The sequence below is a fragment of the Mytilus edulis genome, chromosome 7, assembly GCF_963676685.1.
Source record: "Mytilus edulis chromosome 7, xbMytEdul2.2, whole genome shotgun sequence".
Taxonomy (NCBI): domain Eukaryota; kingdom Metazoa; phylum Mollusca; class Bivalvia; order Mytilida; family Mytilidae; genus Mytilus; species Mytilus edulis.
The window spans coordinates 7,384,152-7,410,077 of NC_092350.1; the positions used below are offsets into that span (position 1 = coordinate 7,384,152).

A 25,926-nucleotide genomic window follows, 5' to 3' on the forward strand; every position below is an offset into this window, starting at 1 on the left:
TACCAGATACATCCAGTATTAATGAATGGGGCTCTCTAGGCAGAGTACCAGATACATCCAGTAGTAATGAATGGGGCTCTCTAGGCAGAGTACCAGATACATCCAGTATTAATGAATGGGGCTCTCTAGGCAGAGTACCAGATACATCCAGTATTAATGAATGGGGCTCTCTAGGCAGAGTACCAGATACATCCAGTATTAATGAATGGGGCTCTCTAGGCTGAGTACCAGATACATCCAGTATTAATGAATGAGGCTCTCTAGGCAGAGTACCAGATACATCCAGTATTAATGAATGAGGCTCTCTAGGCAGAGTACCAGATACATCCAGTATTAATGAATGAGGCTCTCTAGGCAGAGTACCAGATACATCCAGTAGTAATGAATGGGGCTCTCTAGGCAGAGTACCTGATACATCCAGTATTAATGAATGAGGCTCTCTAGGCAGAGTACCAGATACATCCAGTATTAATGAATGAGGCTCTCTAGGCAGAGTACCAGATACATCCAGTATTAATGAATGGGGCTCTCTAGGCAGAGTACCAGATACATCCAGTATTAATGAATGGGGCTCTCTAGGCAGAGTACCAGATACATCCAGTATTAATGAATGGGGCTCTCTAGGCAGAGTACCAGATACATCCAGTATTAATGAATGGGGCTCTCTAGGCAGAGTACCAAATACATCCAGTATTAATGAATGGGGCTCTCTACGCAGAGTACCAGATACATCCAGTATTAATGAATGGGGCTCTCTAGGCAGAGTACCAGATACATCCAGTATTAATGAATGGGGCTCTCTAGGCAGAGTACCAGATACATCCAGTATTAATGAATGAGGCTCTCTAGGCAGAGTACCAGATACATCCAGTAGTAATGAATGGGGCTCTCTAGGCAGAGTACCAGATACACCCAGTATTAATGAATGAGGCTCTCTAGGCAGAGTACCAGATACATCCAGTATTAATGAATGAGGCTCTCTAGGCAGAGTACCAGATACATCCAGTATTAATGAATGGGGCTCTCTTTGGACAAAAAACAAGATAAATTTAAGACAGAGCCCCAGATAAAACTATTAAATTTCAACTATGTGACCTCAAAGCAGTGTTTTTTTTTTAGATAACTCCAGGAATATAAACTACAAGGAAGACATCAAATGATAATAAATTGGTATATAAACACACACATACAAACTTTCATATTTTTATATATTTACCTATACATTACACTTAATTAGAAAGTCATATCATTATCTTTCAACTATTCTCTACACTAAGGAACCAAAAGCCTTGCAGGTGTAAGCAACAACCTTAGTTTTAATATTCCAATGAGACCCCCACTGTAACAAAGACAGAGGAAATCATTAGAGAAAGTTCTGGCAAGAAACAAATTCTGCAAAAAAATTTAATGAAGTAGAAATTGTATATATTAAACTAATCAAAAGTGTTAACAAGACGACTAATTGGGAATCATATACAGAGCAAGGGTGGGCTGTAGTTCTAATGAGAATTCTACCAAAACTTTTAATCAACACAGCTGAACCCCAGGTCTGTTGTCTCAATTTGATAATGTCATTCAGGACATGCTATCATTAAGGGGTATGTCTAAAGTAAGGATATATTTTTATCATTGTTAATAAACAAGACAAAGGCATGTGTTCAGTGTTCGACTTGACGAAAAGGGGAAAGGAGAAATAAATCAAGGAATAGTAATTTATACAATTATGAATAGTAATTTATCAAGCATGTTCATATAGGAAGGTGAACTAATATAATCTAACCAGTTATACAAGTTGTCAAAGGGAAGTAACCTGAACAATGACATGTATTTAATAACATGTATTTTTATTTTAAGACAAAAGTTAGCAGAATGTTTTGCTAAAGATTTTAAGATACCAGTGAAATAAGACCAATGCTTTCTTTATAGCTTGATGAAGGCATTTAGTAATAACATATAAGTTTTAAGTTTGCATCATAGATCTGAACATACACTGTTATGGATCGACACAAAGTCAACTTACACAGAACATTTTAATAGGTCTTCAAAATGTTTATCTAAGGTCCCAGAATCTATGTTTCCACTGTACATTAAATACATATTAAATTCGTAAGAGCTTAATTCTAGCTTTTTTTTGTCTGATACACCAGTATTTCAATCATAAATTAGATATGTCAAAGCGACACGAATGGTCCCGTCCCAAAAAGTTGAAAAATCTGCAATTTCAATAACACATGTGGACACAAACATGATGGTAGTCTCACTTATCAAAAATCAGCTCAAAATCTGGAGGGGTATAGAAAAAAAATCCGTTTAACTATGATTTTCAATAATTTATCAAAGTCCTTAAAAAGCCTGTAATTTTAGCAAAAATTAGCGTAGCAGAACAAAACTGATACTTGATCTGTAACTCATCATGGTTAACTCACATATAAAAAATCAGCTCAATATCTGAAGACGTTTAGAAAAAAACTCTGTATAACTGTGATTTTCAACAATTTCTCAAAGTCCAAAGTCTGTAATTTCAGCAAAAATTAGTGGAGCGGAACGAAACTTAAACTTGATCTGTAACTCATCATGGTTAACTCACATACCAAAAATCAGCCCAATATCTGAAGGCGTTTAGAAAAAAAACTCTGTATAATGGTTTGTTGCGGAATGACAGAATGACGGAATTACGGAATTTCGAAATTTCAAATTTCGGACAAGTTAAAACTATATGGCACCGACAACTTTGTTGCGGGATCTAAAAAAAAATGAGCTTACCATTCATTTCCCTGTAATTCCTTAAGTATCTGAGTATGTACCCTAACTGATAATGATTACAGATTACATCAGTGGATATACCATAACCGACATTCTAATATCCAATCATAAAGGTTTTGATAATATCGTAAACACTCATCTTCAAATTAACACTTTCTTAAATTTCTAATTCACACCTCACTCACAGAGTCTGTTATTAATATAATAAAGATGAAAGTTTAATAACACTTAGATTGTTTATTAAAGCAACGATTATCAACATGGCATGTCTTTTAACCAGTTTTCTCTGGGCACTCCAGCTACCTCCACAAAACCAAAAACTGGCCGCCACAAAATAGTCCAAAGGTTGTGCTTAAAAGTGGGGTTTAAACACTAACAATCAATCTATCTAACCAGATTTTTAATGACCCCTCTCAAATGCTCTGTTGTTCAATTTAGAAACCTCATCCAAAGTTGGCATTTACTGGTAATTTAATTGGATATAATCATATTCAGGTTCCTTTTGTGGTCAAATACCTATTCAAATGTTTTAAGTTTGTGTTAATTTCCATAATGTTCAATTTCAAGCTGTTTTATTAATATTTTGATTCACAATATACAAACCTAACTTATATACATTTTCCTCATGTAGTCTGAAAGCCTTTAACAACAGAAATTTTTCTAATATAATGTTTGAGCTTTTGATTTTGCCATTTGATTAGGGACTTTCTGTTTTGAATTTTACTCATACTAAGTTCAATATTTTTGTGATTTTACATTTTTTACACAGAAAATTGAAATCTGAACAATTTACTTTGATTTGGAAGAAAAACTCAATGTATTTTTTTGTGTCAATTCTCTATTACATAGTTTTTAGTATCAGCAGTAACCACCAGCTATGGTGTGAACATATACAAATGAGATAAAGGGTTAAAATAGAGTGCTACATCAATAAAATAAGCATGGCTGAGTTACTCTATCATACTATTAAAAGATCGTTCACGTTTAAATATAGCTTGGATTCTTACCTTCACTAGCCTGGGTAATCATTCTATTATCCGTTAACAAAATACAAATGTTCAAACTGCTCTATTATCCAAAGGCGTTATAAAATACAAATGTGGAAATAAAATATAAACTGCTCTATTCTCCCATATCTTTATATTAAAACTGTACAAAAAAATCCAATAACTGCTGAAACTATGATGTGTGACACTATACCGACGTGATCCTCGGAAATTAATCCCCTCCCGTTATTATAGAGAATTAATATGTGTTATAATGAGGCTCTCAGTCTTCATATCAAGTCCCGTTGAGCATTAATAATACCGAACGCCTTGTTACTGTTGTTTATTCAATACAGTTATAATTAGGTAATAGAGAAAAGTGATGTTACTGGCCAATTGTAAATTTCTTTGTGATAGCATCATAATTATTAACTTTCCCCATTCATTGTTAAGGACTATAATTGTTTGCAAATAATTACTAGGTTAGCTAACATCTTGAAATTAATCATGGATTTTTACGGCTTTATATCCCACACTTATTTTTTCATATCTTAATTCATTTTTTAATCTAGATTGAAGTAAGATAAGCTGTGAAGGTTTATTGTATAAACTGATACACTGGTTTTTACAGTAATCAACCTTATTCTATGATTAAAAGCAATGTTACTCAACAAAATATCCTTTTATTCAAAACAAACTCATTAATTGCTAGACCATTGTTGTCCATAATAAGAAATTATTAATTTTCACGTTTCTAATTCACAAATGATTGACCATACTGAATGAAATTGCATAAAATTTAATCATTTTCATTATAATTATGCATAAACAATTTCAATTCAAATTCTTAATGATGAAATAAAAACTAATCTTGTAATGCTTTTTAAATTACATTTTATAATTAGTTGATTCAAATCTTTGAGCAGGTGCTTGCTCATATAAAATTTATATAAGTACATGCAGTTAACAGTATTAGTACATGCAGAATACACCATAAGTCTCTGTAGGTTTAAGTTTACCGATATATGAAGATGGTGGTATGATAGCCAATCAGACAAATCTTCATCCAAGTCACAATTTGTTCATTAAAGTCCAATATTTTAAGTTAAAATAAGTACAAAAAAATTAAAAGTACCAGGCAGAGCTCTCCCCTGCACCTTTATTCCCCAAACAATATAGAGAGGATACGCAGTGTACAAAGGAGCATGGGTGGCTGAGTGGTGTTATTTATAATAGTAGTACTAGTCAAACTAATGTATCACTTAGCCTGTCAACACTCGATCATGTTGTGTCAAGATTGAACCATGCACGTAGTATGTGTGTTTGTATCACTTAGCCTGTCAACACTCGATCAGGTTGTGTCAAGATTGAACCATGCACGTAGTATGTGTGTTTGTATCACTTAGCCCGTCAACACTCGATCAGGTTGTGTCAAGATTGAACCATGCACGTAGTATGTGTGTTTGTATCACTTAGCCTGTCAACACTCGATCAGGTTGTGTCAAGATTGAACCATGCACGTAGTATGTGTAAAATTGAGAAAGGAAATGGTGAATATGTCAAAGCGACAACCACCCGACCATAGAGCAAACAACAGCCGAAGGCAACCAATGGGTCTTCAATGTAGCGAGAATTCCCGCACCCGTAGGTGTCCTTCAGCTGGCCCCTAAAATATGCATAATAGTACAGTGATAATGGACGTCATACTAAACTCCGAATTATACACAAGAAACTAAAATTTAAAATCATACAAGACTAACAAAGGCCAGAGGCTCCTGACTTGGGACAGGCGCAAAATTGCGGCGGGGTTAAACATGTTTATGAGATCTCAACCCTCCCCCTATACCTCTAGCCAATGTAGAAAAGTAAAACAATAACAATACGCACATTAAAATTCAGTTCAAGAGAAGTCCGAGTCTGATGTCAAAAGATGTAACAAAAGAAAATAAATAAAATGACAATAATACATAAATAACAACAGACTACTAGCAGTTAACTGACATGCCAGCTCCAGACCTCAATTAAACTGATTGAAAGATTATGTCTTCATCATATGAATATCAGGTACAATCCCTCCCGTTAGGGGTTTAGTATCATACTATCATAAAATATATGAGAAGAACATAACCCGTGTCATGCCAACAACTGTTTTTTTAGAAATAAATGTGTTTAGTTCCGATGCAAAGACCCTATCAGTGAATCAATGTTAAAGCCAAAATATGCAATCTTTAATGACCTGACAACAGTATCGTAACTATATCCCCTTTTAATAAGTCTATTTAAAGGTTTTGTTAGTTTCTGAGGAGAATACTGACATTTTTGTGCTTTATAAAGAATATTTCCATAAAATTTTGGATGTGAAATACCTGAACGTATAAGATGTCTGCATGTTGAGTTATATTTACGAATTATTTCCTTATACCGGTGATAAAATTTAGTAAGTGTTTGTATCACTTAGCCTGTCAACACTCGATCAGGTTGTGTCAAGATTGAACCATGCACGTAGTATGTGTGTTTGTATCACTTAGCCTGTCAACACTCGATCAGGTTGTGTCAAGATTGAACCATGCACGTAGTATGTGTGTTTGTATCACTTAGCCTGTCAACACTCGATCATGTTGTGTCAAGATTGAACCATGCACGTAGTATGTGTGTTTGTATCACTTAGCCTGTCAACACTCGATCAGGTTGTGTCAAGATTGAACCATGCACGTAGTATGTGTGTTTGTATCACTTAGCCTGTCAACACTCGATCAGGTTGTGTCAAGATTGAACCATGCACGTAGTATGTGTGTTTGTATCACTTAGCCTGTCAACACTCGATCAGGTTGTGTCAAGATTGAACCATGCACGTACTGTGACGTAGTAGGTGTATTTGACTCCAATCTATATTGGCTAAGATTGTAAGTTTTTTTTGTATAAAGACACATATATAAATAACCTATAGAAATATATTCGGCCTTCTTGTTTTCCTACATCTTAACTTTACTACCAAATATAATTTTAATGTATCCTTCAAGATATGTAGGACACTGTGTTTGAAGAAACAGTTTATAAAATACAAAATACTAACTTTATTTACCTAGATAATCCAATACTAGAAGAAGTTTTAAGATACTGTCCTGTATTCAATGATATTTGTATTGCATTGACAACAATTGTCATGCTTTCTAGGCTGCATTTAAGACATCAAATTATAAACAATTATATTTCAAAAACATCCTAGCTGAGAATTTGTATGACAAGCTGTCATTGAGATATAATACAGACCATTACTTAACACTGGTTGTCTTCTTGTCTTTTAGTAATTTGATGAGAAACATTAAATAATGCTCGTTTTATTAGCTCCACTTCAATAACATTCAATAAAACTATTCAAACATGCATACAACTATCTAATAAACAAATTCACAAAGGAGTAAAATTTCATACTAACTTTAGAGCATGTTTCTCTTCCATTAAGAGGCTTTATATGGGGAATTCCTTAGGAGAAAATTGTTTAAATGAGAAACTGTCCATCACCCTTTGCTATTGTTTTATTTTTTCAACTTAAAAAACAGAAAATTTCCAACGGTATGATTTATCAATCACATGGTTCAAAGTTGGCATGTTAAAACATTTGTAGATCTAAGCTTTTTAGCTGTAACAAACCCTCTGTAAAAACACAGAATTAATTTCCAGTATATTTTTTATATGTATAAAACATGATCTTAACCAATCTAAAACACAAAGGAATGCATCGTCAGTTATAATTTACCCACCATCAATAAATAAAAAAATTATTTACTATAATACACACGGAAGAACTCAAAAGGAAATCCCCAATGGCTAGAAAATACAACATAGTCCCAGAGGGCCATCAAAGAAAGAATTGTAACCAAATTAAGACAAATTAAGATAGATGATGGATCAGAACCTACGAGATATGGTAGAAGGCATGTGTATCTAATATACTAATGTCTTGTAAAAACACAATGTATGCAAATAAGGCGTCATTGTTTTATAATTTTGTTTGATAAAGAAATTTTCTATCTGGCATAACGTTAAACATTTGAGAAAATCTACAAGATAAGTCATTAAAGTCAATATGCATTCAAATAAGATAAAATTGAGAATGGAAATGGTGAATGTCTGTCAAAGAGACAACAACCTGACCAAAGAGCAGAAACAACCGAAGGCCACCAATTGGTCTTCAACACAGTGAGAAAATCCCACAACTGGAGGCGTGCTTTAGCTGGCCCTTTATTACAAAAATGTGTACTAGTTCAGTGATAATGTAGGTTTAGAGCAATCAAGAAATAAGGTCACTTTAACCAAGTTATGGATCTAGTATCACAAAATCAAACTTTTAAGTTAAAAGTTTAATTAGATTTCAGTAAAAAGCATAAAAAACTCAATATAACATACCAAAGAGTTAAGTTCGTCAAAAATATCCAAATATTTCAAAGTCCTTCAAAAATATCCAAATATTTCAAAGTCCTTCAAAAATATCCAAATATTTCAGTCCTTCAAAAATATCCAAATACTTCAGTTGTACAGTAATATCCAATTTGAAAAAGAAAAATAGCTATTTCTACTAACAAATTCCTCAAAAAATCACTTCTTGGTGTGCTTAATATGTCGACACTAAACTGAAATGACTAATTCTCACAATGTCTGAAATAAAACTTTCACACTGACAAATTTGTTGTAAATTCTGAACAATTATAAATTGTTCTAAAAATATTTGTTATAATTCAATTAGTTAGAGTAAAGAAAGAAGCAGTCTTTAGAGTGTGTAATTGGATTAAACTTTCTAAACATGGACTTTCAACTAAAGCTAGATTACAGCTAATAGTGGAAACTTTCAATTTGACAGCATTAGTAAAGCAAAACAAACTACCTTGGTTGTATGAACCCTTGAGGTGTAAGTCTACTTACAAATGTAGATAATTAAGTGCTGTTTAAATTTAGGGTATTACACCAACCAATTTAAGTTGCATTTAATACCCTGGTGTGCTATAATTTTCTATTAACTATTTTTCTTACTTTAAATCAAGTGTTTACTTTGATTCCCATCTATAAAATTAAAATGTAAATACAATTAAATTCATTAATAATATTAACAAAGGAATGAATTAGTTATAAACATTATACAGAAGTCCATTTAAAGGCTATAAATTGTCCACTTGAGTGTATAATCTGTAAGGTATTTATTTGTGGCATCTACACAGCTTTCCCACCACCAAACTTCCATGCCACTAATATACAAGTACAAATCTGATGAGTTAAAGTCATTTTCAATTGATGTATTTTAGAATGTTTATATCTGATACACAACTGTCACAGTTTAGGAGTAGGGTTGTCAAGTCTCATAAACATGTTTTAAACCCGGCCAAAATTTCTGTATGTGCCTAGTGCAAGTTAAGAGTCTGTTTTTAGTGAGTAATGCTCTCTGCCATATTGGTTTTTTTAATCTCTTTCTACGATAGTAGAGTGGCATTATGTTTTCTTGTCTGTGGGTTCCTCCTCCCGTCTCTCCCACTTTAGGTTAAAGTTTTTGGTCAAGGTAGTTTTCGATGAAGTTCAAGTCCAATCAACTTGAAACTTAGTATACATGTTCCCTTATAATGATATGATGGTTTTAATTTTAATGCCAAATGTGACTTTTTACCCCAATTTCACTGTCCACTAAACATAGAAAATGCGAGGGGGGCATCCATGTACTATGGACACATTCTTATTTAGCATAAATCAGGAAGTTGGTTTTCTCTACTGAATTAATATTTCCTGCTTTGTCATGCCATGGCCTTTTATAGGTCATATAAGGCATGGGTCAAAAGGTTGGTTTACAGGGCATAATTTTTCTTGAGATTTTTATGTAACATTTACCTGCTTTAGACTACAATAGCTTCATTTGAACACTAAAATAAGATGTCTTTAGTGTGTCAAAAGGGAATTTGTTTCATGTCAAAGGAACACTGTACAGTTTACTTTAGGCTATGGTAGCAAATCCAATTGAAAATGGAATAGAAAATTGTACTGTGCAAACTCAGCTTTAGGAAGATAACTAGTTTGGCAGGATTTTTAATTAAAATGGAGTAAATCAAAAATTTGATTATTTAGGTTGGAAAAGCGGCAAAAAAAAACCTGTGACACTATTGTTCAGTTTTTGAAAGACATTAACTTTAAAATGTCCATTGTCCAGTTAAACACGGTACTTTATTTTAACCTCAACTGGTGGCTGCTCTGACTGCTGAAAACTTACATTTCCATTGCATTACAAATACACTGCCAATTAGTATAAGAGATGGTTGATAACAAATTCTGCAAATTATTGCACTTCAGTGGTAATTCTGACATGACTACAAACTGTTAAAACAATAAAGAGCCTTCCAATCATAGGTATTTAATAGACAAAATTGACTCCCTACTGGTTAACATGACATAAGCTTATTTTTTGAGCTAATGGTTTTAATGACTTTCAATACTAATAAATGTTTAACAGATTTTCAAACTAATGGATCTGCTGAGTGTTTAAGAAGTTGCATAACCCATGGAGGCTTCACAGGGTGACTTTGTCTAGGGAAATTATATTTCTTAAATCAATGAGAATGAAAAACTTTCCCAGTATACCCTGCCTAATCTGACACCAGAGTGAGTATTCCAACATCCTGCTTTATAAATAATGGTATTTGAATGGTTCCATAATATGCCTATTCTTCCTGAGTATTCCGACACCCTGCTTAATCTGAATTTTTTTTCTGGTCCCCCAGTGTGTTGGATAACACAGGTTTACTACACTGTATATTAGGACCACTGAAAACAAAACAAAGGGGAAATTTGATATAATAATAACAAGTGGTCATCTTACACAATGCACTTGCTTCTATCCATTAGGTCAACTATCCATATATATATATATATATAATTGAATGTATGGATAATCAATTTTCCAATGGATATATATAAGTGCCTGTGGTGCCTTACAAATTTACTCTCAGTTCAAATTAGTGTGGGTCCAATTTAGGTCCAGGACCTGTCTTTTCAAGGAGAGGACTTTTCATTTCTAAATTACAAAATCAAGGACCTATACCATTCTTTAGTTTAAACATATTTAATTATAGTGGATTGGGAAACAAGTTTTGCAACTTATATTAATACCTTTCCACTTTGCGGGTGCGAGTGCTGCCTTGTACCATTCTTTAATCTGATGCTTTAGTAATTAACCCAACCATGATGGTTTCTTTACTAAAAATTTCAAATGGTCCTGAACCTGAATTATTTAATGAAAATTTGAACCCCTGTTAACCTTATTCACAGTCTAACATTCAAATAAGGGTTTATACCATTACTACAGTGAGTACAAAAATGTTAGACTGATGCCTATATCTAAGTGTCAACCCTGATACAGCTCTTACAATCATAATCATTACTTAACATATTATCCTTATTTCATTTTCATTTCACAGAACAAAAAAACATCTGAAAATTTGTGAATGAACATTAAATTCATCACACGATTCATTAAGAACAATTTGTATCTATTGATTTTACTATTTACTGACAAAATAAAGAACTCACCCTCGCTGATCCTCATTTGAATATTAACTTTATCCCTTCCCATCAACTATTTATAAAGTCTATATGAAAGTTTCATAATGCAAAAACTGTATTAATTTGAAAGAAAAAAAGCTTGCCTATTAGAACCATTTAATCTTTGACAGCGGAGTGCAAAAACATTTTTCGTTAAAAGGTTTTACTCATTCTGCTTGGCACTTTACCATAACCTAACATTGACTCCTAATGGTTCAGATGTTAAGTTTTTATACAAAATGCTAACACTTTCATATGATTCAAATTTTCTGACATTAGTTAAGAGGTACGTAATGGGATTTAATATCAGGATTTTCTTAGAACTAAAATTAGATTAAGTGTTGAAGCTTACATGCATTATTCAAAACATTCTCCCCTTACAATGGCATGTACAAATCTAGTGATGTGGGGACTGACCAGAAAAGTACATGGATATATTTGGGAGGGCTGATGGGGTTGTCGGGTTTGGGAGACTTGGGATTAATCATGGATATGTTTGGGAGGGCTGATGATGTGGTCAGGGTTTGGGAGATTTGGGAACAATCATGGATACGTTTGGGAGGACTGATGGGTTCAGTTTGGATTAGGGAGATTTGGGATTAATCATGGGTATGTTTGGGAGGGCTGATGAGGTGGTCAGGGTTTGGGAGATTTGAGATCAATCATGGATACGTTTGGGAGGACTGATGGGTTCAGGTTGGATTAGGGAGATTTGAGATCAATCATGGATACATTTGGGAGGACTAGGGAGATTTGGGATTAATCATGGATACAGTTCGGAGAGCTGATGGGGTGGTCGGGGTTTGGGAGATTTGAGATCAATCATAGAATGCTGGAATAACCATTTCACAGTGTACATGCATTGTGCATGTCCCAAGTCAGGAACCAATTACATAGAAATCATGATAACTAATTAATGGTTTGAATGAAGTTTTAGATTTTTATCTAGCCTTAACAGATTAAAAACATAACAAAATTGATTGATTATTGTTAGTTTAACATTTACAATAGATCCTAAGGCTTTATAAATACTGCAGTGGTGTTTAATATTTCATAAACCATTAGATGACTGAAGTAATTTGTAATTATACCATTGACCATCATGAAGTTTGTCAGAATTGGTCTATAACTAGGGCCAGCCATTAAAATATCATTAACTTAAAAGAATATACTAAATGTTCTTCACATAAATAGATATCCGTTAATTTTCAAAAATTACAGGAAGTCAATTTCAGACAACCGTTTACATCAAGGTAAATACTGAGTATATACAGTGGAAATTAGTAATAAGTGAAGCAGACTTCTAAACTGGGTGAAATTAAGCCAGAAAATGCATTAAGAGTTAAGGTAATTAACATTCAATTACAATTGGTAAAATAATACAATGAAAAACACAAATTTTTAAATAATTATCACAATCGGTTGAAGAGATATTCATCATTTGTAAAGGAAACATGTTGTTCTTTGGAATTATTTCTGATGACTTAACAGTCCATAAATGTACAACCCTTACAACAGACTTAGTATTATATAAGAATATATAATTAAGCAGTCATGATTTTGCAACTTAACAGACTTTTATTATACTATGAATAAATTATTCTATTTTAGTCTGTACTCTGAATACTTCATTTTTAACTTCATAATACCGACTTCCTGTTCAATTTTAGAATATTAGGGGAAGGGTGACGACTCTCAAAGACTGGTTTCCTTGTCAATGTTAACCTGATGGAAGATTTACCTAATGGCATTGGTATTGATGTATGTACCCACGTAACATTTGCATGAACAACCACTTAATTTTAAATCCTCTTTCTACAATAGATGTGTGCTCTTTTACAAAGAAAAATATTAAGTCTGATCCATTTGGTCACTACTTCTTCCCTTTGAAAAACATTCTTTAATTGGAAACAAATTGTTACTTGTAGGATTGAAGTCACTGTATTACAACACAAATAGAAAGTTCAGTGTGACTGATGTTGTACAAGTAGTGACTTCAGTGTTACTGATGTACAATCAGTGACTTCAGTGTTACTGATGTTGTACAAGTAGTGACTGCAGTGTTACTGATGTTGTACAAGTAGTGACTTCAGTGTTACTAGTGATGTACAAGTAGTGACTTCAGTGTTACTGATGTTGTACAAGTAGTGACTTCAGTGTTACTGATGTTGTACAAGTAGTGACTTCAGTGTTACTGGTGATGTACAAGTAGTGCCTTCAGTGTTACTGATGTTGTACAAGTAGTGACTGCAGTGTTAACTGGTGTTGTATAAGAAGTGACTTCAGTGTTTTATGGGGATGTACAAGTAGTGACTTCAGTGTTATATGGTGTTGTACAAGTAGTGACTTCAGTGTAACTGATATTGTACAATTAGTGACTTCAGTGTTACTGATGTTGTACAAGTAGTGACTGCAGTGTTAACTGGTGTTGTATAAGTAGTGACTTCAGTGTTACTGATGTTGTACAAGTAGTGACTGCAGTGTTAACTGGTGTTGTATAAGTAGTAACTTCAGTGTTTTATGGTGTTGTACAAGTAGTGACTTCAGTGTTTTATGGGGATGTATAAGTAGTGACTTCAGTGTTACTGATGTTGTACAAGTAGTGACTGCAGTGTTAACTGGTGTTGTATAAGTAGTGACTTCAGTGTTTTATGGTGTTGTACAAGTAGTGACTTCAGTGTTAACTGGTGTTGTACAAGTAGTGACTTCAGTGTTTTATGGTGATGTACAAGAAGTGACTTCAGTGTTATATGGTGATGTACAAGTAGTGACTTCAGTGTTAACTGGTGTTGTACAAGTAGTGACTTCAGTGTTTTATGGTGATGTACAAGAAGTGACTTCAGTGTTATATGGTGATGTAAAAGTAGTGACTTCAGTGTTACTGGTGATGTATGAGTAGTGACTTCAGTGTTAACTGGTGTTGTACAAGTAGTGACTTCAGTGTTATATGGTGATGTTTAAGCAATGACTTAAGTGAACATGTAGTGACTTCAGTGTATTCAATGTTTACTAGCTTTTAATTTCAATGTTTACTGATTCACTATAGTATATATACAAGGGCTTTTGACTAGAAAACTTTTGTTATTTTTTGTCAATGTCAAGGGAGGTAACTCTGGAATATTATAAGTAAAAATAAGAGTCAAATTCGAACTTTTCTGGTTTTTAGTAATCCAACATTTTCAAGTATTTCCATCATTTTGCTAACCTGCTAATTACATCATCTCAATTGAGCTTTATGTACTCTAGACAAGGTTAGGTAAAAGGTGCAGCCTACGCTTGTTTGCTCAGTTGAAACAAGATACAAAAAGGAAACTCTATTTTCTTGATTTAAAAAATTAAAATACCCAAAGACTGGATCCCCAAAAAGATTATATATCAATGAATAACTTTCCAACCATCTAATTACAGAGCTGTATAAATAAAGGATTAAGCTGATGACCTTTAAATTGACCAAACTAAGACCAGTAGGAGTTCTAGAAGCATTATTAAAGGACAAAGGTTACAATGTAAGATGTATGACAAGGATGAAAAGTTTGTAAAACACATTGGACGTTGTGTTGTCCCAGGTGACGTATTTATAGTGTATTTAGCCTGAGTGTCTATTACTGTGAGTAGGGAAAGCTTTTTAGTGATGTGTATCTAATAAGGAATTGTCTTTGTATCACCACAGAATCAGCTTCTAATATCATATAATTTCCCTATGGGATCCTCTCCTTAATTGCTCCATTCAAAATGTCATGAATAGTTTGGTAACAAATATAGAAAATGCAAGCACTTTTTAACCACTATAAAAATGAAGAAGCTAGGTTGTTTTCCTTATCTGTAATCAATGCATTAATGACAACGTGAAAATAAATGCATATGGTTAATTTCAAATGATTTTTGTTCATTTATAGAGAAAACATTATGATACAGAAAATCTAAAACCCTGCTCCTTTTTTGCTGAAACAAACCTCTGATTGTAGTCACATATACATCCGTTTTCAATAGATAATATGAAAACAGCCAATTAAATCTCCAGGCAAAAACTGAAAGAGCAAATAGTTATACATTGTTGAACCAGTAGAAATACATTCTTAAGAGTGACTTAAGGGTCAAGTAAAAGCTACTTTTCAGTAATGGTTTGCATCAAAGAATATTAAAAAATAATAATTATAATTTCTTAAGATCCTCTTACTTCTAACAATTTTTTTTTCAAATTCAATCTTCACTATGCAAAAAAAAGTTCATAAAATACATTAAACTTCAAAACAAATTAATGTGTCAGAAAGTAGATTTTTTGATAATTGTATTAATATTTTCTGGATGCTAAAGTATTTAGCTTTATTATTGTAAACTCTCCTTTAATTATGGTATTTATATTTCCTAGATGCTACAATACACTATATACCCCTCCTTCAATTATAACAAATCAAAATTCCATTATGCTTTCGGTAAATACATTAAGCTGTAACATAATGACAGCAAAAAATCTAAACATTTTAATGGTGATTGCATTGCAATCTTAAACGCTATCAGTTAAACAAATCAGTATATGTCTGCCACGGAACATGAAAAGAACATTTCCATTTGATATGTGATATGTAAGAATTATACATGGATCTTTTTTTCCCTAGTTAATGATCCATGTTTAATGATCAGGAGAATTTTTATAAATAGCTTAGATAGTTTGTTTACACATTCAGAATGCAGTTGTTGGTTAATTTGTAAGATTTTAATTGATATATGTGTTCTTAGTGAGAATCTAGAGACCTGTCATAGACACTTGCAGGGACCACCAGACATCAGCTTATATTCATCATTCAAATTTGTTTATGAATGTAAAGCTGCCATTGTGAAATATTATTATTTCTATGACTGTATTACACAGCATAGAGGAAAACCATTGTAATTTGGTAAAAACAAAAGATATGTCCTAAAGCAGAATACTTTATTTACAGCAAAACATAAATCTGTAGAGAATATTCTAAAACTAATAGATTTGTTTAATTGTTTCCTTTTCTACTCTCTTATATTATATTTTTTTGGTTTCCTATATTTATACAAGTTAACATAATTTTACTTACTGTGTTTTACTGAGAAACTTCTTTATAAGTCCTTTATACACAATAAGTATCGTATTTCACGAATATAGCTAGACTTCTAATGAAGACTGACACAAAAATTACAATTTTACCCAAATAGCACCTTCCTCATTTCCCCCTGCTGTTTGAACACAGTTACAGTTAGTAATTGAATAACTTGAGAGTTTGGTCAGAGGGGAAATTAATTCAACAGTATATACAGGTTGCAAGCTAATGTAATTGCAACTCTGGGTTCGTAATTAGCTGAACAATGTGTATGCAATATTTTAATCATGTTTTTAATTACCTGACACTCGTGTATTAATCTATTACAAGCTCCTGCGTAACAAGATTTTCTGTAACAAAAATTGGTATTTGGTGTACGGCATGATTGGAGATGTGTAAGAAAACAATATGGATAAAAAGCTATTAAATATCGTAATTTCCATATCCAATAATGCTAGATAATAAAAACGGAAGTCCATAGTACCATAGTCTGATTACAGAAAGAAATTGAGGACTCTCTTTTCTATTACAATATTGTCTTCTAGGAATAGTCATTAAGTTTATAACCACTTGATTATAAAAATCTAAAAATTGTTTGAAGTTTCGTCAACTACTTACTAACAGTCATTCGTAAAAATAATTTTATTCAACAATCTCAAAGAAAAGTTCTTCCTCTACTTTTAAATAAGAAATCAAATGTGTTATGACATCTTCCTTCTTACCTATAAAGGTAATTTCCTTTCCTGTACTGGCATAGGCGGATCCAGGGGGGGGGGGGGCCTGGGGGACCAGGCCCCCCCTTTCATGGGAAAAATTTGGTTGATTATATAGGAAATCACTGAAGCATGACTGGAGCGGGCCCCCTCTTAGGTCAGTCAGCAGGCCCCCCCTAAGGCAAAGTTCTGGATCCGCCACTCAAGTCTGGCATTGCAATTATTTAAACCAAATTTATGAACTTACAATATATTTCCAAACATGGGATTACTCTTAATAATCAAGAAATATAAATAAAAAGACAATTGATATCTTTTCAACAAGAAAGCAACCCAACAACAAAACAAATAAGACATTTAGAAGGCAACACACAGTCTTTAACAATACACAGGTGTCTACACCATGAGTATGCATGGTACGTCTCTTTATATTCATTTAAAGTTGTGATGAAATAAAACAAAGTCTATATAAAAGATCAGCAATCCACACCTGAATTTCTTCAAATTACACATAAATAAATGGTGATATGACTTACAGCAATCAAAGACATTAGTTCGACTGGTGAACCTGACTTCTATTAAGCACATGGACATGTAGCATGATGCTGCAATGCTAAACTTTATTCTTTTGAGATTTTTGTTAAAAGACATATAAGAATCAATCCTTATGTGTCATCATAAACCGTATTCAAAGATATACCAGGGCTTATAATATTAAAGGCTAATTAAGACATACAATTAATCAACATTATAGACTCATTAGAGAGATTTGAATAAAAACAATTGGAAGACCAATTCAAATAAGATGTTGGAGAGCTTTTAAAAACACCTAAAATTCCAAAAAGTCCTTAAAATTTGATAAAAGTTTGATATTACCTTCTAGCTGATTCCAGAACTCATCGTCTATATCCAAATCTTCTCCCATCATAAGGATGAGAAAACAGCACTTAATGGTCAGTTACTAGCTGAGAAAACACCACTTAATTAATGGTCAGTTACTAACATCACCTAGACAGTCAACTTTCACAAGATTCCATCTGTCTTGATCAATAATTATGTTGTCAATTAATTAATTAAATTTACAGGTGAAAATAGGTAGGAGATTATAGGTCAGTAACCATCTGTCAACTTATGTCTTATGATTCAATTAGGCCTGAAAAATATATCTCTGCTACATTGTCACATAATTAAATAAGGCCAAGCTAAAAAAAACATCTTTTTCCTTCTCGTGAGTCGAAAAAAAATTGTAGTAGATTTTCATATGATATATATTATTATATTCATCAATTCGGCCAGAACAAATACAGTGTCACCTCATGTTGGAATATTATGGCCGGGCAGAGATATTTCTGGTTCATAATTTAGACTTCTCGCAGATTTAACCAGATGCTCCGCAGGGCGTAGCTTTATACAACCGCAGAGGTTGAACCCTGAACGGTTAGGGCAAGTATGGACACAACATTCAAGCTGGATTCAGCTCTAAATTTGGATTGTGATTAAATAGTTGACACAGCATAGGTTTCTGACACAGAATGAATGTGTTCTAATGAACTTAAAATTTTTGTTTCTCTTAGAGCAATTCACTATGCTGTTGAATTGATTAATCCTCTCAAAAAAATGTTTGAAGAAATTTTCTTTTTTATTTATGAAATTTCAAATGAGAAAAATTGAACCCAATTTTTTTAATCACATCCCCCTTTCCCTTATTCCAAAACTAATCTCAATTAAAATTTCTAATGGAGTTTGCAACAATAACTACTCATTTAAATACATCATAAAATATTAAGATGTAAAAAAACTGCTTGTTATCACTGAATGGTAAAGATTATTTTAATTTATCAGTTGGTAGTAAAAAGTGAATATACATTGTATATTGTATATAACAAAGATTTAAGTTGATTCTGGACAAAGAAAGATAACTCCAATTAAAAAAAAATCTTGCTATTGCACAATATTTTGCAATTAGATATTTCTTGCTTACTATTCTGGACAAAGAAAGATAACTCTAATTAAAAAAAAATTTGATATTTCACAATATTGTGCAATTAGATATTTCTTGCCATTGCACAATACTGTGCAATTGAAAAGACTTGCTATTGCACAATACTTAATATAATAATTTTAGATCCTGATTTGGACCAACTTGAAAACTGGGCCCATAATAAAAAATCTAAGTACATTTTTGGATTCAGCATATCAAAGAACTTCAAGATTTCAATTTTTGTTAAAATCAGACTAAGTTTAATTTTGGACCCTTTGGACTTTAGTGTAGACCAATTTGAAAACAGGACCAAAAATGAAGAATCTACATACACAGTTAGATTTGGTATATCAAAGAACCCCATTTATTCAATTTTTGATGAAATCAAACAAAGTTTAATTTTGGACCCCGATTTGGACCAACTTGAAAACTGGGCCAATAATCAAGAATCTAAGTACATTTTTAGATTCAGCATATCAAAGAACCTAACTGATTCATTTTTTGTCAAAATCAAACTAAGTTTAATTTTGGACCCTTTGGACCTTAATGTAGACCAATTTGAAAACGGGACCAAAAGTTAAGAATCTACATACACAGTCATGACAGTTAGATTCAGCATATCAAAGAACCCCAATTATTCAATTTTGATGAAATCAAACAAAAGTTTAATTTTGGACCCTTTGGGCCCCTTATTATGTTGGGACCAAAAGTCCCAAAATCAAACCCAACCTTTCTTTTATGGTCATAAACCTTGTGTTTAAATTTCATAGATTTCTATTTACTTATACTAACGTTATGGTGCGAAAACCAAGAAAAATGCTTATTTGGGTCCCTTTTTGGCCCCTAATTCCTAAACTGTTGGGACCTTAACTCCCAAAATCAATACCAACCTTCCTTTTGTAGTCATTAACATTGTGTTTAAATTTCATTGATTTCTATTTACTTAAACTAATGTTATTGTGCGAAAACCAAGAATAATGCTTATTTGGGCCCTTTTTTGGCCCCTAATTCCTAAACTGTTGAGACCAAAACTCCCAAAATCAATACCAACCTTCCTTTTGTGGTCATAAACCTTGTGTTAAAATTTCATAGATTTCCATTCACTTTTACTAAAGTTAGAGTGCGAAAACTAAAAGTATTCGGACGCCGGACGACGACGAAACCGACGACGACGACGACGCCAACGTGATAGCAATATACGACGAAAATTTTTTCAAAATTTGCGGTCGTATAAAAAGGCCAAGTGCAAGATATTTGTGTCATCTATTGATTTTTCATTTTTGATGTTTTAATGCCACTTTTAAGCACCACATTTAGGCTATTCCCTTGTGGCCAGTTTTTATTGGTGGAAGAAACCAGAGTCCCTGAGAATACCACCGACCTTCTATAGGAAAACTAACAATTCTAATCAATTAAGATTGGAGTCAAGTGCAACTGCACAAGCCAGGTTTAGACTCACAACCTGAGTGTTGAATGGCTAGTGATTACTGAGTAGTAACAGATACATATAATACAATTATATTATATGTCTCTGGTAGTACCTACTTAGACAACTCTCTCTGGTAGTACCTACTTAGACAACTCGGCCATCGAGGCCCTGTGTAATCTTTTGTCATATCAACCAAGATAGATAGACTTGAAAGATATCTCTGGTACATAATCTTTCTTTAAACTCAATTAGGCCTGAGGCCAAAGATATCTCAACTTATCCAACTTAAACCCTCATGTGGGAGATTGTGGGTTCAACTTAAACCCTCATGTGGGAGATTGTGGGTTCAAACCCCAGCTGAGTCAAACCAACTTAAACCCTCATGTGGGAGATTGTGGGTTCAAACCCCAGCTGAGTCAAACTAAAGACTTTTAAAATTGGTAAGCTTGAGGCTGGTAAGCTCAGTCAGAATAATGTGTTACACTACGTAAGCTTGAGGCTGGTAAGCTCAGTCAGAATAATGTGTTACACTACGTAAGCTTGAGGCTGGTAAGCTCAGTCAGAATAATGTGTTACACTACGTAAGCTTGAGGCTGGTAAGCTCAGTCAGAATAATATGTTACACTACGTAAGCTTGAGGCTGGTAAGCTCAGTCAGAATAATGTGTTACACTACGTAAGCTTGAGGCTGGTAAGCTCAGTCAGAATAATGTGTTACACTACGTAAGCTTGAGGCTGGTAAGCTCAGTCAGAATAATGTGTTACACTACGTAAGCTTGAGGCTGGTAAGCTCATTCAGAATAATGTGTTACACTACGTAAGCTTGAGGCTGGTAAGCTCAGTCAGAATAATGTGTTACACTACGTAAGCTTGAGGCTGGTAAGCTCAGTCAGAATAATGTGTTACACTACGTAAGCTTGAGGCTGGTAAGCTCAGTCAGAATAATGTGTTACACTACGTAAGCTTGTCAAATCGGTAAGAGCAAAGGCTGGTAAGCTCAGTCAGAATAATGTGTTACACTACGTAAGCTTGTCAAATCGGTAAGAGCAAAGGCTGGTAAGCTCAGTCAGAATAATGTGTTACACTACGTAAGCTTGTCAAATCGGTAAGAGCAAAGGCTGGTAAGCTCAGTCAGAATAATGTGTTACACTACGTAAGCTTGTCAAATCGGTAAGAGCAAAGGCTGGTAAGCTCAGTCAGAATAATGTGTTACACTACGTAAGCTTGTCAAATCGGTAAGAGCAAAGGCTGGTAAGCTCAGTCAGAATAATGTGTTACACTACGTAAGCTTGTCAAATCGGTAAGAGCAAAGGCTGGTAAGCTCAGTCAGAATAATGTGTTACACTACGTAGCTTGTCTGCTGACTCAAAAAGGCTAGGCTAAAGATATCTCTTTCACATATTATGAACTATATGAATGTATATTGGGTATTCCTGACAGTTTGTTATGGACATTGGAAGTCAAAGTATAAAAATACTCTGGTTAAGTATCAGTTTGTTGTTATTAAAAGTTATTATAATCAAAAAGAAAAGTTTAAAACATTAACATGTTTAAATTAACATTTACATCTTTTACAAATATTAAATAAATGGAAGAAATTATCCATGTTTGTATCAAAAGATTTTTATATACTGGCACATAGTACAGATTTTTAATTTCATGCAGATCTAATGTTCTGTCATGTAAAATGATAAGATGATAATTACCCTATCTGACTAATAAATCACTTGGCCACATTGTGGTCACCTACCATGAAAAAGGTTGGTTTCAGGATAATCATAGGTTATTATCAAGTTAATTAAGTTCAAAAGAGAGAATTAAATACAGCAAAGAAATGTGTGGTAATTATGGCAATAAACTAGTTCTTATTAACTGTCAAAAAATCTTATCACAACCCAATAATACAGGCAATGATCTATCACGATCATCATTAATACCGTCCTCAATTATACCGAGGGACATGTGTAGCCGAGATCATAGAACATTGCAGGTAGACAAATTAGAAAAAGTCACCATAAATTTCTTATCATGGCCCTAACAAGACCAAGCAGAACTATATGGTGGTAGTCAGATAACATCTAGAACCATGATAGCGGAGACTTTAACCATTTCTCATAGTTCCGATCGTTTATTATATGGCTTAATTACACATAATCAATCAGATGTTCAGACAAATTTTAATTAGAAAAGTTGAAAAATCATAAGAAATATTCATTGTTGCGGTTATCGTAATAAGACATAAAAAGTAACCTATGATTATTTAACCTGAACACGACTGATTAAAAATATTTTATGCTCCTCTGCCCCAAAAAATCACTGATTAGTTTTCTTGGCAAGTGTTAGAATCAACATTAAAATCGTCAAACCATGAAAAATTCACACACAATTATATAATTAGCTAGGCATGATACAATGATTGTTTAGTAATTAATTATGATCGGAAGCTTGTTATTAATTGATGTGAAGCATGTCACATGATTTATGTGACAGCCGATAGCTCTGTCATGTGACGTCCCATGGCCCTTCCTCCGGAGCCTTAAGCTAGACCGTTGTATGAGAAGTTAAATTATTTCACTTTCTGATCATATTAACCGTTTCAGTGTGCAAACTTTTCTTAATTGATTTTACTGATATAATTAATTTTACACTATTACTAAATATAATGAGAGGTGACCCTGGGGGGTAATATGAACTTATTATTGTAATAATTTTGTTATGTTAAGGTCCCATAAGACACATAACCTTCCATTACAAATATGAGTAAAAACAACAGATGCCTGGTCTGTAATGAAAAGCTAACTTACAAGTGGGTTTTTATGATGCATCAGTATGCATTGTATAATTAGAGAGCTTACAATAACTGTGAGTAGATCTGACATAGGAGGCTATTAACTGCACATTCACTAATTACATAGCTAATGTAGGATCCATTTACTGTATTACCTAGCTGTGTTTAACATTACATCAAATTTCCATCTGAAAGTCATTATCTAAAACATGTAGCCACTCAGAATCAAACATGACAACACTTTTATACTTTGGCAGTACCTAAGTGATTACTTAATACTTTTATATTTGTGTTAAATAAATTATATCTCATTTTTATGAGGAGCTTCTGTTAAAAGGTGCACATTTTCAGTATCTAAAATATAATTTTATCTTCTTTCTTTTAAATTCTGCAGAAATTTGTCAAGATTGATCACAGGCACTTGTCTCAGAATTTTTTCCCCTATATATGGGGAAAAAAATTCTGAGACGAGTGCCTGTGAGATAGATATAAGAAGATTAAAGTGCCTAATGAGAAAACTCTCCATCCAAGACACAATTTGTAAAAGAAAAGCCATGATAGGTCAAAGTATGCCCATTTAAAAAATGTTATCCTTTTTCTAAAGACCTGATAGTTATGATGAAACATTATCATAAATCTAAAAACAAGAATGTGTCCAAAGTACACGGATGCCCCACTCCCACTATCATTTTCCATGTTCAATGGACCGTGAAATTGGATAAAAAATATAATTAGGCATTAAAATTAGAAAGATAATATCATAGGGAACATTTGTACTAAGTTTCAAGTTGATTGGACTTCAACTTCATCAAAAACTACCTTGACCAAAAACTTTAACCTGAAACATGCACTTTCATTTTCTATGTTCAGTGGACCGTGAAATTGGGGTCAAAAGTTTAATTTGGCTTTAAAATTAGAAAGATCATATCATAAGGAATCTGATGTACAGTAGTTGTCGTTTGTTTATGTAATATATACGTGTTTCTCGTTTCTCGTTTTGTTTATATAGATTAGACCGTTGGTTTTCCCGTTTGAATGGTTTTACACTAGTAATTTTGGGGCCCTTTATAGCTTGTTGTTCGGTGTGAGCTAAGGCTCCGTGTTGAAGGCCGTACTTTAACCTATAATGGTTTACTTTTTAAATTGTTATTTGTATGGAGAGTTGTCTCATTGGCACTCACACCACATCTTCCTATATCTATGTGTACTAAGTTTCAAGTTGATTGGACTTCAACTTCATCAAAAACTACCTTGACCAAAAACTTTAACCTGAAGCGGGACAGACGGACGAACGAACGAACAGACGAACGAACGAACAGACGGACGGACGAACGAACGGACGCACAGACCAGAAAACATAATGCCCCTCTATTATCGTAGGTGGGGCATAAAAAGTTGGTTATCATAAAAAACTTATACATGTACGTACGTATACTTATACTTTTTTTAAAACAGTAATGTTATTGAAACCGTATATAGACTATACTATAGTATAGTATATACATATCAAAGCCCTAGTCTATCTGCTATCTTAAACTCAGTATTGCTACCTTATGTAGTTTTAACCCCAGGTTCAAATTCAAGAGGGGTCAACATTCTATTTGACCCCTTCATTAAGATCAGGGTTGGACTATTCCATCACAGATTTACTAATATTCATTATGCTGAATCTTGTTCTTAAAAACTAGCTAGCAGAAATAGAAATGTTTTATGTTGTGTTTTTTTTTTTTGGGGGGGGGGTCTTTAATTTTATAATAGCAGATTTTGTTTTCTTAATCAAGTGAAAGTTTTAAATTCTTGTTTCTAAAAGGGAGTTAATTTCTTTTTAAACCTTCAAAAGTATCACATGAGATCGCTGTTCAAGCTTTAGTTTTCTATGATGTATAAGCTGGACTAATGTTTTTCATTAGGTCTTTTTGTTTTTAATAATGGTGTTATTTTCATGATGACTCACGAGTTTTGAATGTCTCGTTGGTATTTACTGTCTTTCTTATTAACAGTCATACCTTTATAGCAGAGAAAAAATAACTGTGACGTACTTTTAGTGAGATATTAATTTCTGTAATACTAAGTTATCATTTTCTAATAAAAGCTATAACCTTTGAAAGGGTTACGTGTCATTTCCTGAAATATTGAACAATCTTTGTATGCGACCGAGTTAATAACCTTAAAAACAGCAAACAAAATCAAATATGCGAGAAGAAATTAGACAATATTGAATTTCTGGGAGGTAAAAAATGATGGAAGTTATTATAGACTTAATAAGAGTGCACACACTGAAATGCCTCGCCTTCTCTACTGACCATTGATATTATGTTGATAGTTCTAAATATAAAGCTCACTATTAAATTATTCTAAATGACTTAAATGTTCTTTGTACTTCTTAAATCTAAATCCACCAAGTTACAAACTGCCAGGCAGACATGTACAGCTAACAGTCCTTCCATACAACAAATATAGTTAACCTATTACTTATAGTTTAAGAAAAAGAAACCAAAACACAAAAACTAAACACTGAGCAATGAACTGGAAAATGAGGTCAAGGTCAAATAAAACCTAAGAGACTTACCTGTACATCATATAATATTTCTATACACCAAATACAGTTGACCTATTGCATAGA

General features: G+C 33.2%; 1 protein-coding gene across 11 annotated transcripts in view; it reads right to left on the reverse strand.

Annotated features, from left to right (window-relative positions):
- The window catches only part of LOC139529837 (LIM domain only protein 3-like), a 122,377-nt gene that overhangs the window by 16,063 nt on the left and 80,388 nt on the right, over nucleotides 1–25,926 (reverse strand). Inside the window, exon 1 of one of the 11 annotated variants that reach the window (XM_071325764.1) lies at nucleotides 3,771–4,109. The exons of the other annotated variants lie outside the window; for them this stretch is intronic. Within the exon in view, the coding sequence (XP_071181865.1) occupies nucleotides 3,771–3,792 (22 nt within the window). The 5' untranslated portion in view covers nucleotides 3,793–4,109. Of the gene's footprint in view, nucleotides 1–3,770; nucleotides 4,110–25,926 lie in introns of those variants that run through there. 11 annotated transcript variants of the gene reach the window in all.